The 17,711-nt window shown below is 51.1% G+C and overlaps 1 protein-coding gene across 4 annotated transcripts in view; it reads right to left on the bottom strand.

The window, feature by feature from the left end:
* The window catches only part of Podn (podocan), a 39,687-nt gene extending 27,019 nt beyond the window's left edge, over positions 1–12,668 (bottom strand). For all 4 annotated transcript variants that reach the window (XM_013358951.4, XM_040288685.2, XM_013358950.4 and 1 more), the window contains exons 1-7: positions 12,348–12,668; positions 5,262–5,578; positions 4,295–4,388; positions 2,919–2,983; positions 1,582–1,691; positions 851–1,007; positions 386–501 (exon numbers count right to left, since the gene is read on the bottom strand). In XM_013358951.4, coding sequence (XP_013214405.2) covers positions 386–501; positions 851–1,007; positions 1,582–1,691; positions 2,919–2,983; positions 4,295–4,388; positions 5,262–5,573 — 854 coding nt within the window. In that variant the 5' untranslated portion in view covers positions 5,574–5,578; positions 12,348–12,668. The remainder of the gene's footprint in view (positions 1–385; positions 502–850; positions 1,008–1,581; positions 1,692–2,918; positions 2,984–4,294; positions 4,389–5,261; positions 5,579–12,347) is intronic.
* Between the last annotated feature and the right edge of the window lie 5,043 nt (positions 12,669–17,711).

Below are 17,711 nucleotides of genomic sequence, written 5' to 3'. Positions count from 1 at the left end.
GTGTGGGAAGGATCAGTGCAAAGTTTTTGATATATGAGAGCTTTGAGGGCCACAGTGGAAACTTATATTAGCCTTTTGTGGCTACCCTGGGTCCCCCAAAATGAAAATATATTGGTCTTCAACAATAATGTTCAAGTATGTATTTGGTACCAATAAGCCAGCCTCCACCAACATTTCCTGGACTCCCTGCCATCTTGGCAGCCCTTAGTTATACACATCAACTCTTCTTGGGGACAGCATTGTCAACTGAGGCACAAGCCTTACAGGGAAAGTGGCCAGGGGAGATCTGCAAGGGATGCCTGAAAGTGTGTGGCTGGGGGTGGGCCCTGGGAGGAGCTTGCTGGGTACAACAGTGAGGCTGAGGATGTGTGAGAGGAGGACCCACCAGAAGGTCTCGTTGTCCAGGCCCTCATCAGTCAGGTAGTTGTTCTGCAGATACAGCTCTCGCAGGTTGCTCAGCTCACTGAAGGCCCCAAGGGGGATCTTTTCCAGCTTGTTGTTCTAGAGAGTGGGAAAGTAGGGAGGGAAGAATGAGGGAGATGCAAGGGACAGGGACAGGGCCCAGGATAAGGTGTAGAGAGGGGACTGTGGAGAGGGGACCACCAAGAGGAAACTCAGAGCATCTGGGTGTGAGCTGACAGCCCCCCACATAACCCACACCAAAGGTCAGGTGCCCAGGTGTCTCCCTGCTTTCCTACAGTGACTTGTTGATCTCCATCATGTGCCCACAGCACCATAGCCTCTGCTGGCAGTGCTGTGCCCACTGGGCCAGCTCTTCTCCTGCAGTCCCTACTCTCATGCCCCAGCTAGGGGTCTGCTCTTCCCCCTCCCTGTTCTCTCCCCTCCTTACCTTGAGGTGCAGCTTGTACAGGGCAGGTGGCAGGTGCTTGGGCACATGGCGCAGGAAGTTGCTGGACAGGATGAGGATCTCGACATTGCTGGAGCCGTTGAACATGCTGTCCGGCAGCCCGGCATCTGCTAGCTTGTTGTTGTGCAGATACACAGACCTGGGGGTCAAGGCATAGTCTTCACCCAACCTGAGGGGCCCGAGGCCAACTTCCCAATGAGGCTTCAAACCTTTGCTGAGGCTGGGACCAGTGTCCAGAGTGCTCTCCTCCTCCCATATTAACCCAAGGATGCAGTTAAAGAGCCTCAGACCTCACCTACACAGCTTCTGGACCAGGCACCAAAAGGGTCAGCACCCCACCAGGAAGAAATAGGATTTCCTGACCCCCTCCACACTACACCTGTGCTGGAGGTATTTGCTCCTCCCAAAGCAGCTCCAGTACAGGGCCATTCTGCCTGCTGGAAGGGGCTGCCCTTCATCCTGTCCCCACTATTCCCGAACACAGTGTTCTCACCCCCTGGACACATCTTCCTTATCCTCTAGGTCCATCCTTTTGGACCCTGAGCTCCTCCAGGCCTTGGGTGTCCCTCCACCACAGCTCTGAGCATGGCCCTTGATGCCCCACTACATAGCACATCCCTCTCAGGGTCTTGTCTGTGCCTCACACAGAAGAGGCAGCTCTACCTCAGCCCTTCCCTTTGCCCCTGCCAAGTCCAGGACCATCACCCTCTGACCTCAAATTTGGCTTCTGGCCAAAGGTGAGCCCATAGATCTTGGTGAGATAGTTGGCAGCAAAGTCCACGCTGATCAGGGCATTTGGCAGGAATCGAGGTGCCAATGTCAGCTGAAAAGGGAAGAGTCCGTCGGAAAGACCAATAGAGAGCAGAGGCCAGCTCTGGGCCCATGGCCAGCTATTCATCTGGGTCCCTTCAAAAGTCTCCTCTCTACAACCAGCGCCACCTTTCTAGAGTGGAAACCTCTACCCTTCCCCAAAAGAGCAGAACCAAAGTATCTCTGGCTCCCCAGAGAGCTTGATGGTCAAGGCTCTGCCTGTCTGCTAGCAATTTCTAATCTGCCCCCACCCCACATCCTCCTGGGCTCATCCTAGGTAGATGGAGGGGTAGAAGTGGACAAGATTTTAAATGTTGCTCTGGCTGCCCTGAGGAGAAAGGAGAGAAGCAAATGAGGCAGAGGAGCATCCAGGGAGGGGTGGTAGACTGGTGCCTGAGAGAGGTGGAGGGCCTACAGAGGGTTGGACGTGGGTGAGGGATGCCCAGGCTCTAGAAGACTCCTGATCTGTGGTCACACCAGTGCTGCTGTGGTGATTAGAGATGTCCTTCACCCAGATGGAAAGATAGAGGATTAATTTTGGGGCTGGGGGCAAGAAGCAGTAGTTCCACTTCCATTAGATACCTGAGGGAGATGTCGAGGTGGCAGGCAGACCTTGAGTCTCAAGCCTCAGGAGTGGAAAGGGCTGGAGATTGCCATCGGACATGGCCAGATTGCAGATGGAAGTCAGAGCCTTGGAGGAGACAAGGTGCCTCCAGAGTGTTCAGGGAGAAGAGGCTAGGATAGGCCCTGTGTATTTTGAGCTTGGCTCATGCTGGTCCTTTATTTCTTCTGTTTTGAAATGGGGGTCTCACTATGTTGCTCAGGCTAGTCTCGAACTCCTGGACTCAAGTGATACCCGTGTCCGGCTTCCTGAGTGCTGGTACCACAGGTACACACCTCCACACCAGCTGTTGACCCTTCTTCTGCAGTGCCCTCCTCAGGCCGGTCACTGGAATCTGACTACCCTTTATTGCCTCACTTCATCTCCACAACAAGCCCTCCAGGCACCCTGCAGTGGGTCTCTTTCTTCTATTTCCTGGAGGCCTGAGCTTATCTTCATTATCTGACACTCTGATATCTTAGGTGGGATCTGTCTCCCTCCCCTCCTCCAGGGTCATGTGTGAACAGCAAGCTAGACCCAGCAGCCAGCCAGGAAATGGCCTGGTAGAAGTTCATGGAACTTAGCAGAAGACAGCGTCTGGAGGGCAGGGCAGTACACCCCGCCCTCCGAGGCTCTCACCTTGTTGTTGGCCAGGTACAGGTAGTTGAGGTTGGTCAGATGCTCAAATGCCTCCTCCGGGAGCCCTTCAAAGGACAGGTCAGAGCCCTGGATGAAGGAGACGCTGCAGGGAAGCACGCGAGCCACCCGACCCTCACCCTACCCACCACTTGCCTGGACGGGGAGACAGGCCACTCAGATCCCTTCCTGGTCAGTCCCAACAGGCCTGCCCAGCCCCACTTCCTTTCTCCTTGCTCACGTGGCCCAAGCACAGGAGCAAGCAGTTAAGTGCGTGCTGAGGGACTGAAGGATGAAGTAGCCTGACCCTTTCAGCCAGGAAGGAATGTTCCCCTTGGGATGGCCACAGATGTCAGAGCCTCTCTTAACACCCAGACCCCTCCACTGGTGGGGGGACAAGCTGGGACAGCTCCGTGTAGGGCAGGGCTACCACTTCTGGATCTTCCAGCCACCTGGCTTGCCCCTGCCCCTCTGACAGATGTTGTGTTGCTGGGAGCCCAGCCAGGCTGGCCCCTCTCCAGCCCTAAGGCCAGACTCCGACACTCAGTTCTAAGCTCCAGGACCCCCAGATGCTGGGACTTGCCCAAGTTTTTAATGAGAGGGAACAGTTACATAAACCCTGGAGTGTCCCTCCACGGATACCCGGCTGGTGTAAAAGGCCGGCCAGCAAGAGCTGCAGCAACATGGGGAACACCACCAGGCAGACTGCTCAGAGAGGCTGATTATCACATCTGAAGTAGGATTCAGCGATGAATTGAAAAACACTAGGGAAAAAAATGACTGGATTGTGAGATGGTTGGACATCTGCATAAACTTACTAGAACTCATCAAATTGTACCATTAAGTTGGGTTCACCTTATGGTATATAAATCACACCTCAATAAGGCTGTTTTAAAATTGGAAAGAAATATACCAAAATGTCGATAGTGATTAATTCAAAGTGGCAGAACTGTACGTGATTTTTTCTTTCCACTTTTATTTTCTAAGTTTTCTATCCTAATCACATACAATTTTTGTCATCAGAAAAAAAAACAAAGCTTGAGTTATGGCTCTTTGTTTTGTTTTTGACTGCTCTTAGATTCTAAAGGCCCCTGTGAATGGAAGAGTCTATGATAAGGTCCTGGGAAGCTTGGCTACTCCAAAGCCCCACCCCAACCCATGTCCCAGGTCTCAGAAAGACCTACAGCTGGCTTTCAGGCAGCATCACGGAGCCCCTGGAACATGTGGAGCCCATCCTCACCAGCCTCACTACCAACCCAGCCCAGCCCTACTCCTCCACACCCCAGGATCTGCAGGACCAAGCTTTCCCCATGGATACTCAGCAATGCCCAGGCCCCTGAGTCCCCACCTGGTGTCCCATGGCTCTGGTGACCCCTCACCTCTGGAAGTCAGGCGATTGTTCTGGAGGTTCAGAGTCTCCAGCCGCTGGAGCCGAGAAAGCTCCTCAGGATAGATCTTCTCCAGCTGATTGTTCTAGAAGTGGAAGGGGGCAGTGAGGAAGCAGCATCAGTCTGGAGGGGTGCTGCATGGGACTCCTGTACTTATCCTTAGTCCCAGTCCTGGGAGCCAGTTCCTTTCTTGGGCATCTGTCTTGGCAAACAGAATCTTTGGCTCATATGGGTACTGGGGGCACAACAGTGACCACAGAGATGTATGAGCCTTTCAAAGGACCCACAGGTATGGGTAGGGATGTAGCTCAGTGGTAGAGCACGTGTCTAGCATGCACTGAGACTCCAATCCCAAGAACAGGGGTGGGGGAGAAGGAACCCACATGTAGACATCTACAGACAGCTGTTCATGCTTAGTGGGCTATCTGCCCTCTAGACCCACCCCCTGGGTATTTCTACTTGGTGACAGGCATCCATAGCTGTTCCCCAAGCAGAAACCACTTTGCTTTCCTTTCTAAGCCCCATGGACCCCTCTCCTCTTAGAACATTATAAAACCTGGGTCATTTTCCACCTTCCCCAGCCTTCCTAGGTTGAACTGGGGCTGGATTAGGAGCCTGCTCTGGGCACCACAGTGGGAGTCCTTTTTGTGCGGTTTCTCTGTTTTGGTCTCTACCTTGCCCATGGACTGTGAGCTCCTAAAGGGCAGGGCATGTCCAAGTCCTCTGTGCCCACCATCCCACGCATGACCGGAAGTGTAGAGCAGGAACCCAAAAGATAGTCTATATGTGAATGAGTAAGCGAACCTATGTAAGAGTTGTCCTCTACTTGTCTCTTCTTATTACTGGCCACCCTGGCCCAGGACTCACAGCTGCCAGGACTCTACAAGTCTAATCTGCCTTGTACCCTGAATCTAGAGACAGGGAGCATCCCTCATGATCACTGGCACATCAGCCTCACCTGCAGGGACAGATGGTTCGTGTGCTCAGGCAGGTCCCCAGGGAACTCACGCAGGTCGATGCCACCACAGTCCACAACACCCTCCTGGGAGCAGGCACAGTCTCGGGGACAGTCAACAGTAGCTGGGCCAGGCCCTGGCTCCTCGGGGCTTAGGACCAGCACAGGCTCCTCCTCCACAAATTCATTCTCCTCAGGGCTCAGACTGTGGGTGCTGCTTCGGCCAAACATCGGGGCCCTCACTGCGAGCACAGGTCCCAGGTGTAGCTGTGGTGGCAACAGCAGCAGGAGCAGCAGTGCCCTGCTCTGGGCCATGGTACCTGGGGGAGGTGCTGAGTCAGGCTTTCCTTGGTGTCAGGGCTGACTTGGCCTGTGAGATGCACTGGGCACAAGGCCTGGGCCCTCAAAAGACATGACAGGGCCTGCTGTGGCACAAGGCAGGACCCACTCTGGTTCCCGTCCTCGGCACCCTGCTGTCCTGCCACCCTTCCCTCCCCACCTAACCTCCATCGGGGCTGCCCTCTGGAGGGGTGGGGTGAGGTGAAGAGACGAGACCCTGTCCCCAGGCAGTTCTGCAAAAGCTTCTTCAACCCTCAGCAGGTTGGGTCCTAAGGAATTGTATCCCCATCTCACAGAAAAGAAGATGAAGCAGGATCTGAACTTTGCTAAGCCCCTGCTGCCCTGGCACCAGTAGTGTAGGGAGCCACTGTCCCTCCTCCAACAGCTGCAAGCCATGGTGGTCCAGGATCAGCAGTTGCATCCCAGAGCTTCAGCTAGCCATTCAGGATCTTTGGGACTTGACCCTGCCTCTCCCACAACCATCCCAGTTACACAAACTCCAACCTTTGTACATTGCTGTTCCTTCTACCCCGAATGCCCTTCCCCTCTCTTGTCCAATCAGTAGTTTCTTTTCTAAGAACCAACTCTAAATGCTATGATGAGGGGGAGATTCCAAGATGGTCCAGGGCTTGGTTGACTTGGGTTGTGTCTTTGTCACACATGGGGCTGTGAGCAACTCCCAGTGTCTGTTGTAGACGGAGCACAAAGCCTAGCACAGAGGAGGCCTCAGTGAGGGGAGCTGCTGCTGCCCTGTGACCCCATCCCATTCCAGTGTTCACACGCTCGGCTGCCCTCACCAGAGCCTAATGGGCTCACAGAGCCGTTGCCATACTCAGGAGGTCCCTCCCCAGCATGGTCCCCTGTTGCAGAAAGGAGAGGGTGCAGACTAAGGAAGAAGCTGGAGTGCCACTGTCCCAGCAGTGCCGAGACCTGGGCTTGACTTAGATCTGGGTTTCTGAGTCACTGTGACAGGAACTCAGAAATGTCAATGTCACTGGGATATGGTAAGCTCTGTCAGGTGATAGGGAACACAGACCCCAGTTTGAGTCCCATCTGCACCATTTAGGGGCTTGGACCTCACTGAGCCACCACTTCCTTATCTGTACCGTGCAGACGATATGTCTAAACACAGAGCCCTGCACTTGTCAGGTGATGAAGAGCTGCCATTGCTACGTACCGAGTGGCACAGCGACTTGCCCCAATAAATGGGCAGGGGGTGCAGGAACAAGTGTCTAGGCCTCAGCACATCCAAGCCAAGGGCTGGGGCCCAAGTCTGCTTAGGTCACATGGACCAGTGGGTAGTCAAGGAGGCCTGGCTGCCCCACTTTCCTCATACCTCCTCGGCCTCATCTTCCTTGGGGCCCCTTTATGCTCCCATCCCAGTCTGGAGCAGGGTAGCCACAAGCACATGGCCCAGTAAAACGCTCCCATGGCAACATCAGGGTTATAAGGTTATGACCAGAATTTGGGCCTGGGAGAGTTTGGGAAATGGGGATACAATCACACAGATGGCCGAGTGGGCTTTGCAGGCACACAACCAGGGCTGTCATCTCAGCTCTGGTCCTTAACTGTTGTGTGACGTCAGGCAACTTTTTTTTTTTTTTTTTTTTTTTGGTATCAGGGATTAAATTCAGGGACACTTGACCTCTGAACCACATCCCCAGCCCTATTTTTTATTTAGAGTCTCACTGAGTTGTTTAGTGCCTCACCTTTGCTAAGGCTGGCTTTGAATCTGCAATTCTCTCTCGTCTCAGCCTCCCAAGCCACTGGGATTACAGGCATGTGCCACCACATCCAGCTTCAGGAAAGTTTTGAAACAGTCTAAACCTTAGCTTCTCATCTGTCTTTGGAATGATACCAGAACTGCCATCATGGGAGACTGAGAGTGTCAGCGAGATGCACACACTGCACACGGTAAATGCTCAATAAAGTTCAGTCCTCCCTGTCACTATTCATATGCTCCATGGTGTGGTTTGTTCCCAGCCACACCACTGCCCACTCCAGAATCCCCTGCTCCTCCCTCCCCTTGTCTAGACCTCACCTGGGCTTTTTGGTCAGAGAAGCCCACCTGCTCTCAGAAGATGTTGCCAACATGCTGGCCATCTACAAAATCCAGCCCTGCAGCTGGCTGCTATGGATTTCAGATACAGCTTTGCAATCCTCATTGGCTCAGCCAATTCTCCAAGGTGAGGCTTGTCTGCACCCAGCCTGACACTGGGTGCTGGAGACACAGGTGAAGGTAGATAAAGTCCTGCCTTCTTTTGCAGGAAGCAATGGACCCCAGTACCAATAACCACTTCCTACCCATATTGGGATGGCAGTGCAAAGGGATCCCTTGGATGACAAGTCCTAGAAGGAAAAAACATGAGGAGAGAGAAGAGCCGGGACTCCTTCACCCATAGGTCCACTTGTCCAGGCAGACTTGGGTCCCAGCCCCACAGTCAGGCAGAGAACAAGGGAGCCCAGCACATACCCAGCTCCTGGGCTCAGTTGGCAGCAGTGAGTGACACCTGTCTGGACCCATGCTCACCCTGCCTCCTCTCTGCTGCCTCAGTGCCTTCACCAAATGCCAGTCCACAGACTGCCACTCCCATGGCTCACTATGAACCCTACAGCTGGCTCCAGAGCCTTCAGCCCAGGAGCTGCCAGCACTAGACTGAGGCAAGCCTCCCCTCCCTGCTGTCTGACCCCACCACAGACAAGGTCCCTGGGAGAGGGGTGCGGGTCCAAGCCTGGGCCCTAAATTCACTCAGGGCAGGAGACCAGGGACAAAGGGTCTAGGGGAAGGAGCTCAGGTGCCTCATACCTTGTACACTGACTGGATAGTCTGGTCTTTCTCCCTTATCTTCTGTTTGTGTCTAAAAAAAATCTGTAAATTACATCTATACAAATATTTAATTTATATTAGCATTCTGAACCATACTGAAAATGTTTCCATCACTTCACAGATAGGGGAGCTGAAGTCCATGGGGGTCAGCCATTATAATAGCTGTTAAGTGGTCAAGCTGAGCTCCCAGCCTATGTCTTCAGGGCTGTCTTGTGCTGCTCTGCCTGGGACAAGCCCAGCTGGGTGCAGCCTCCTCCCCTTAGAGGCTCACACTGTCCCCTCTAGTAGCCACTTGCCACATGTGGCACTTAAAATGTGGCTAGTCCAAAGTGAGCTGCGCTGTAAGTATAAAATGTAGTATATGTGGATTTCAAAGATGTAGTAAAAAAAAAGAATGTAAATATATATAATTTCACATTTATTTTTATACCTATTACAGGATAATACTTTGGACATATTAAACAAAATTAAACTTGCCTATTTCATTTTACTTCTTTAACATGGCTTCTATGTTGCATTGCATTTGTGGCTTGCAATTCTATTAGATAGTGCTGACCTAGAGCTTTATGTGTAAACTGAGTCTGATGATCCCAGTATCTTCAGGGATAGGATGGAGGGACGCTTAAGAGAACATAGGGGACCAGGGGAAGCCTAATATTGCTAGAGGTGGCTTCCCAGAATTGAAGCCTGGTCTAGCCATTCTGAAGGATGAATATCAGGCCAATGGAAAATAAGGCAAGGGTGGGGCCAGTGTGTGTGAAGGCCTGGAGCAAGAGAGTCCATGCTGTGCACTAGATCTACAAAGCTCACTAGACTGTCTGGTGACAGGTGGGGACTGGGAGTGATATGGGTGGAGGCAGTGGACACAGGTCTAGGCCAGGTAAGGCCAGGGAGTATGAGCCTTATCTCTGGAAGATGGGCTGTGGAGGGACAGGGGTGTGGCAGGCAGGCTAGGGGTGGCTTGTGAGGCTGTGAATGGCACAGGGGAGAGAAAACAAGCTTACCCTGGGTAGAGAGGGAGGTGCTGGGCTTCAGGGATGGAGAGGAGGAACTGGATTCCATGGAGAGGTAGGAAGAATAGTCATGTCTTGAAGAGTGGTGGCTGCAGTGGCACCTCCTTGTCCTCCACTTTCCAAGCCACCCTCAGGACTATGGAAGCCTGGGCAGCTCCAGCTCTACTACTTGATTTGCTGTGTGACCTTGGGCATACCATGACCCATCTGAGCTTCAATTTTCCCATCTGTTCTTATAAGAATGTTGAGCAAGGTAAGCCCCCAAGGCTCCTTCTGAGTGCCTGGCCACATTGGAAGAGCAGTAGAGAAGCAGACCCCGGGTCTCCAAGAGCTTCAAGTCTACCTGGGGAGGGACAACTCAAACCCTTAAAGCAGCTTAGTCTATGGCAATCTCTTCCTTGGGTGGAGAACATTAGACATAGGGGAACACAGGTCCTAACCTGACTGCTGTGTGAGCCCAGAGGACTCACTTCACTGCTCTGAGCCTCCATTTACAAGCCGAGGAAACAGAAGGAGCTACTCCCCAGGATTAAATGACAGGATGGGCCCTGCCTGATGCTGGCACCAAGTAGGTCTTCCATACACAGGGTCACTATTACTGAGTAAGTAACTGGCACATGCTGCCAACCAAACCTCAAGGCCAGAAGTGGGGGTGGGGTTAAGGCAGAACTAGAAAAGAAGAGGGAAAGGCCAGGGGGCAGATCCTGGGCCCCCAGAACCACCTTTTTCCTCCATTCAAGGTCAGTGAAGTAAATACTCAGTGATCACCTACCTGCTCTGTTCTGAGCCAGACAGCAACATCTTACTGATGCTACCTTCCTAGTTTGCAGGTTCAGAACTCAAACACAAAGGGGACCCCACTGCTGCCCATCCCCGGAAATCTCCTCCTCAAATTCCCCTACTCTGGATAGCCTCTTTTGCTCCCTCCTCTAGGTTAGGGTGCTCCCTGGGTGCTCTCACAGCACCCTGCCAGCTTGGTCCTTGGAAGCTCAGTGAAGCCTCCTGTGACTCCCCAGACATGGAGTGGGTACTCAGGAATATGTTTGTTGAATGAATGAATTTGTGAAGGGCAGAACTGGAAAAGATTTGCAATATTATCTGGTCTGACTCCTCAGTTTACAGATTAGTATGTTAAAAACAAAGCCAGGGGGCTGGGGTTGTAGCTCAGTGGCTGTAGCTCAGTAGCACAGCACTTGCCTAGCATGCGTAAGGCACTGGATTTCATCCTCAGTACCACATTAAAAAATAAAACAAAGACATTCTGTCTATCTACAACTACAAAAATAAATAAATAGATAGATAGATAGATAAGTAAATAAAACAAGGCCAGGGCTAAAATTTTTCTTAAAGGTTGAGTAGGAGTTCTCCAAGTAATTAAAGGGAAGGCACTCCAGGCAGATGAAAGGGCATGAGCAAAGGCAAGGAGTGGGGATGGAGGAAGAGGGAGGTGTGTTTAAGGAGAATCCATAGGAATAGAAGTTGGGGCTAGGGGCAGGTTGCCAAGAGCATCGGCCACTATGCAAAGATTATGGTGATAGGGAGCTATCATGGGTTCCAAACAGATGGTGATCAGCGATCTTATACATGATTCCACCAGGCCTAAAGGCTCCACCATTAGCAACTTCTTCCCTTCCCAAGATTCAGACAGAATGGACAAAGTATGCAATATCATTATGAAAACAGTCATGTTAATCTGACACTTCTTAACTTCCACTCTAGACTAGGAGTAGACTGAACCCCAGCGTGGACAGGAACACTCAGACCAGCCACAGATCCTTGCCAGGACAGCCCACAGACTATTTTGAGTGGTGGGCTTTTCTACCTTGGAGTGCTGTGAGCCCGGGATCTGGATGGGCCCCCTCCTACCTGGCTTTGGCCTTCCAAAGGCAGAGCGCAACTTCATCTTCCCTAGCCGGCCCAAAGCCAAAGGGCCAATGCTCAGGTCTGGTATACTGGTCCCTATGTACTTTCAGACTGCTGACCATCAGCGGTCGGTGCCGCAGCAGCACGGGCCCGAGAGATCGCCCCTGCTGCAGTACCTCCTTCAGGCTGCCGCTACCTCCCAGCTCCAGCCCTGGACGCAGCCGGGAGCTTGCTGCCGCCACCACCTCCTCTTACACCTGACGGTGCGTCAGGTATTCCAACGCCTCGCTCTCAGGCCATGCTTGTGGCTCGGGGACCCACAACCTGGGGCTTCCGCTGCATTCGCTGTAAAGTGCGGACCTTGCTCCTTGCTTTCCCTTCTTCCTGCTCCTACCTCTGTCCCGCTGTCCTGACCGGGAATCAGCCGCCTAGACAGATTGAGTCCAGGCTCCCCTAGTGCGCGGCGCTGGGCTGGTGCGGCACAGGGGCGCAGAGCCGAGCCCCACAGGACCCCGAGGCAGGCGCGCGGGGTGCGCCCCACCTGTCGACTTGCCCTAGGGGCATATTTCTGCATCTTTCTGGGCCTCAGTTTCTCGGTCAGTAATGAGGCTGGAGTCTGGGCCCAGCGGAACCTGAAGAAAAGACGCCGGGATATTCTGGGCCCGGGCTTTAAATATAGGGGTCCGCATCCCTCTCGAGTTCCACCTGCCCCCACATTCCCAGTCTCCTCCTGCGTCCTTCCACTATCTCCCTCCGCCCCATCCGCTCACAGATTCTTTCCAGATGTGCGCAGCAGGAGGGGCCTGGGGTCTAGGACTAGCCTGACCAGAGAAAAGGCCCCTCCCTGCCCAGGTCGGGATGGCTCAGGAGTCGCACCCGAGGGGAAGATCTGCGGCTCTGCTCTCCTGCAGGCTCCGACCGGGGGGCGAGTGCGGCGGCTCCGCCCCAGGCAGCTGTTGAGGTGTCGGGAGAAGGAAGGGAAGTCTGCGTCTGCTGCCCAGTCTCGACCCCCGGCCCCTGGCCCACCCGGCTGCCGGCGCCTGGTACCTGCTGCGCCCCGCGCGGTGCCGCGTCCCGCCGGCTGAACACTCTCTCCCGTGTCTCGGCTGCGCTCCGCGGACGCGGGCTCCTTCCATTCAAGTCGAGCCGTGCGCGCCGCGACGCAAGTTTTGTTGTGAGTTTTCTTCTCCCCGCCTCTCCCCGCCCCCACCCCGCGTGCATCAGCTGGACGCCGGCCTCCTCTGGACACAGGCGTAGGGTCCCCCCGGGCGCGGGAGGGGAGGGCCTGCACCCTCCGGCGCTGTGCTTGGCGGGGCCTTACTTCCCGGGGAGGCAGAGCCGCCTCACCGTCCCCTCCGCCCCGCGGGCCGCCGCACCACGCCCCCCCAGACCGGGAAGGCGGGGTGTCTAGCCCGCAACGCTTCCTAGTTCCCAGCCTTCCACCTTGGAACTCGACCCTCTTTAGGCCCTCGCACCTGAAAGTAGGGCGGGGGACAGGGCTCCTTCCACTCAGGGGCTCCCATCGCAGCTTCTTCCTCATGACGGAGGATTTGCGACCACTCCAGGCATGACTACCTTTCCATTCACTCTCCTATCCTGGGGTCTCCGGCCGTGGCTAACGCGGCCGCCAACCAAGATCCTGCTGGGCCCCTTCCCGGAAAAGTTCCCAGCTCTCTACCCCATCCGCCGCCCCCATCCTCCAATGATCCTGGGCCCACAACCTGGTGAACCTTGAAAGACGGTAAATTGGGCTGGGAAGAGGATGCCTGCAGATCCCGGTCGCAGCAAGAAGACAAGGCGGGCGGGTGGTGAACAGTGAGCCCTCGCGGCATCACATTGCTCCCAGGAGCTCGAAAACGTTTCCAAGTAAAGGAGCATTAACTACTAGCAGCTGAAGCAACACTGTTGGAGCCAGGGACTTCGGTGGTGGAGGGCAGTGGGGCTGGTTGAGGTGGTACTTGGCACCTCTGCTGCGGAACAAGCCTCTCCCTCATACCTACTCTGGCCCACAGGCAGGGCACCCATAGCTGCTTCATTTGGCGCTTGGATAAATAAGTCAATCGTGGGACCATTTATTCACCTAAATTTCGTAGGCCCTGAAAAATGAATAGCTCATGTAAAGATGCTCCAGACCTTTCACTCCTGCCGCTGCCCACCAGGACATCCTGTTTATACACCCCGTGCATTAAGTGCATCACTCCGTTTTTCACAAGCTTATGAAGACCACCACCTGCGGCATCCTTCCAAACGGGTGAGTGGCAGAGTAAAAAGACCATTAACTGGCAGAACTGGAGAAGAGCCCAAATCTACCCCTCTTCACTGCCCTCTCCGGGTGGAAACAGACACATGAGAGGCAAGTGTAGAGCCTGGATTTGAACCCACAGCTGTCTGTTTCCATTACACCACTAACTCAAGAACTTAGCAGAATGGGAAAAGGAAATACTTTGCCTTCTTTGGCCTCAAGTTCCAGTCATCTCTGGGTCCAAACTTAGGAGTTGGTGTGACTCACAGGATTGGACTGGGGCCATCAGAGAGATACATCTGGTGTCTTCTGAACAATGAGCCTAGATTCATGTGCAGCTAAAAGAACAGGATTCTATTAGCTTGAATATCCATGAACTAAAATCTAGGACAGTGAGAGCCAGCATATACTGAGTGCCCACAGGCACTGTCCTAAATCTTAAGTATCCTGTCATCCCAACCCAGGGGAAAGTAGGCTCTACATTTGTAATTGCCAGGGCCAGCCCCTTGGCACACCACTCACTGTTCTCCATCACCCACTGACTGAAAAAGGCACTGCCAAGCCAATGTCCATGCATGCTTTATGGCTGCCTGATGCTATGGACACAATCATTTGTCTGAGGCACAGACCCTTTGAGGGTCTCTGGTGGGAAAATGGAGGCAATCCTGGTGCTCCAGAAACAAGTCTTCTAGCTTTTAGAAGAGTTGTAAAGATCCCAGCAGATCAGAAGTCTGAAGCAGGAAGATCACAAGTTCGAAGCCAGCCTCAGAATCTTAGTGAGGCCTTGAACAATGTAGCAAGACCCTGCCTCAAATTTTTGTTTTGTTTTGTTTTGGTTCTACTTAGTTATACATGACAGGAGAATCCATTTCAATTTGTTGTACATAAATAGAGCACAATATCTCAGTTCTCTGGTTGTACATTATGCAGAGTTGCACCATTCATGCAATCATATATGTACCTACGGTAATGATGGCTGTCTCATTCCACCATCTTTCCTGACCCATGCCCCCTCCCCTCCCCACCCTCCCTTTTACCCAATCCAAAGTTGCTCCATTCTGCCCCTCCCCCATTATGGATCACCATCCACGAATCAGAGAAAACATTCGGCCTTTTGTTTTTTGGGTTTGGCTTACTTCGCTTAGCATGATATTCTCCAACTCTATCCATGTACCTGAAAATGCCATGGTTTTATTCTCTTTCAATGCTGAGTACTATTTTATTTTTTTAAAAAAATTTCTAATTTGTTATATATGATAGCAGAACACATTACAATTCACACTACACATATAGAGCATATTTTTCATATCTCTGGTTGTATATAAAGTATATTCACACCATTTGTGTCTTCATACATGTGCTTAGGGTAATGATGTCCATCTCATTCTACCTTCTTTTTTTATCCCCTTGCTCCCTCTTTTCCCCTCTCTCCCCTTTGCCCCATCTAGAGTTCATCTAATCTTCCCATGCTCCCCCTCCCTACCCCACTATGAATCAGCCTCCTTATATCAGAGAAAACATTTGGCATTTGTTTTTTTTTGGAATTGGCTAACTTCATTTAGCATTATATTCTCCAACTCCATCCATTTACCTGCAAATACCATGATTTTATTCTCTTTTACTGCTGAATAATATTCCATTGTGTATATATATACCACATTTTCTTTATCTGTTCATCTACTGAAGGGCATCTAGGTTGGTTCCTCAGTTTAGCTATTGTGAATTGTGCTGCAATAAACATTGATGTGGCTGTGTCCCTGTAGTATGCTGTTTTTAAGACCTTTGATACCATAGTTTCTTTATCCATTCATCTATTGATGGACATCTAGGTTGTTCCACAGTTAATTATTGTGAATTGTGCTGCTATGAACATTGATATGGCTGCCTCACTATAGTGTGTTGATTTTAAGTCCTTTGGGTATAGAACGAGGAGTGGGATAGCTGAGTCAAACGGTGGTTCCATTCTGAGTTTTCTGAGGCATCTCCATACTGCTTTCCAACGTGATTACACCAATTTGCAATCCTATCAACAATATATGAGGATACCTTTTCCCCCACATCCTTATTATTGCTTGCATTCTTGATAACTGCCATTCTGTCTCAAAATTTAAAAATACACACACACACACACAGAGAGAGAGAGAGAGAGAGAGAGAGAGAGAGAGAGAGAGAGAGAGAGAAAGGGCTCGGGATGTGTCTCAATGGCTAAGTGCCCCTGGGTTCAATCCCTGGTCCAAAAATAAATAAATAAATAAGTTGTAAAGACAGTTGAGTTTGAAATTTGGGTTTCCTACTCTACCTGCTACTTCAACTCCTTCATGCTGCTCCCCAATTTCAGGTCCTTTTTGATATTACAATGGCACATAGTATCATGCAAGCCTTGAATGTAGACCTGGGTTCAAATGAAAATAAAAATAGTACCTACACATCACAGAATGTCTACATTAAATGGGATGTTGCAAGTATGGGATTCTGTAAAGCACCTGGTACATGATAAGTATTCCATAAATGGCAGCTGTAATAATTACATAACTATCATCCACACCTAACAAGCATTCAGGAGATACTAAAACAGTAATGTTAAGTAGTAAGAATCAAACAGAACTTTGCCACTACCTGGGACAAGGGCTTTCTAACAAAACAGAAACAAAGAACACTCAGAAGGGAGGAAAGACAGACACTGTAGAGATAACTGGGGCCGAAGAACAGGAAAGCTCTCAAGAGGGTCTGATGAAGAAAAGGGAGAAAGGAGCAATGAGCTGTTATATTTCATCATCAGAGAAGATTACTTGTCTCACCTTGAGCTGAGGGCCCAAGACCTTTCCTTATTAATACTGAGAGCTACAGCAGCGGCTTCATGAAATCACATGGTGTCATTTGGGGTGTATGATTCCATCTGAAGGATCTTGATAAGACTCACCAAGGAACAAGCAGAGAATGATGGAAAAGCCACTTTGTGCCATCAGGTACACAAAGTCTCTGGACTCTGACAACATCTTATGAAGACTCTTCATTATTGAACTTTTCTTGCCATATTATTATATTTTTCAACTTTGTTCCACTGGGTTATGAGCCTTCCAGGGCAAGAACCTCATTTCATGTGGGGTCTCCTTTCTAGCCTAAAAAACATCATTGTGATAGGTAGATCACAAGATGCCCCCTAAGATGTCCACAACTTAATTCTAGAATCTGGGAATATGTTACATGACACCAAGGACTTAGGAGCTATAGTTAAAGACTACAGAGCCCCCTCCCTAGTGCTAAGCATCAAACCAAGGGTCTCAGACATGCTAAGCAAGCATTCTACCAATCCAAGGTTATGGACCTGAAAATAGGGAGTTTGTCATGGATTTTCCAGATTTGCCTAGTCTAATCATGTGAGCTATTAAAAACAGAGGCATGTCTGTGGCTGGAGGTAGGAGAGCTGAAGAGGAATGGTCGGTCAGAGAAATTTGAAATTAAGACATACTTGACTAGCTTTAATGAAGGGACCATGAGCCAGGGAATGAGGCAGCTCTAGAAGCTGCAACATTCTCAGGCTGCCTGCAGGGACTTCAGTCCTTTGGAGCATGGAACTGAGTTCTGCCCACATCCCAAATAAGCACAGGAGCAGGTTTTCCTCCACAGCCTCCAGATGGGAGCCCAGGGTAGCAATATCTCCACTTCAGCCTTTGAGAAAGAGCCAGAACACAGAAACCAAGTGAATACCATCAGACTTCTAAGCCTGGTGCTATTCCTGCCCCTTATTTTAGGAAGCATGCTCAGGGAGGATTCAAAACCTGCTTTGGTGGCCTGGCTGGTGAGTGCTTGGGGCAGGGTTCAAACTTGTCTTCACATTCCAACTCCATTGAGCATGGTCTTCAATGCTTCAGCTAGGGTTCTATGGCTTGAAGATTATAATACGTTAGGCCAAATAAAAACCAACTACAAAAAAGGACAAAACCAAGCCAACACCCCCCCCCCAAAAAAAAAAAAAAAACAGAAACACACCTCAAGCCTTTTTCACATTATGAAAATGTAAAAGCTTTTGAATATTGCTCCAAAGTAAATTATGAACAAGTCAGGGTATAAACAAGTAAAAACCAAACAAATATTTTGATAAAGCAAAAAGAGAAATCCTCAAGTGGCTGTCGATGAGATAGCACTTCCTCCCACTCAGATGATCTTTT

The sequence above is a fragment of the Ictidomys tridecemlineatus genome, chromosome 11, assembly GCF_052094955.1.
Source record: "Ictidomys tridecemlineatus isolate mIctTri1 chromosome 11, mIctTri1.hap1, whole genome shotgun sequence".
Taxonomy (NCBI): Eukaryota; Metazoa; Chordata; class Mammalia; order Rodentia; family Sciuridae; genus Ictidomys; species Ictidomys tridecemlineatus.
Note: the sequence above shows the minus strand (reverse complement) of the source record. Positions and strands in the feature narration are given on the sequence as shown.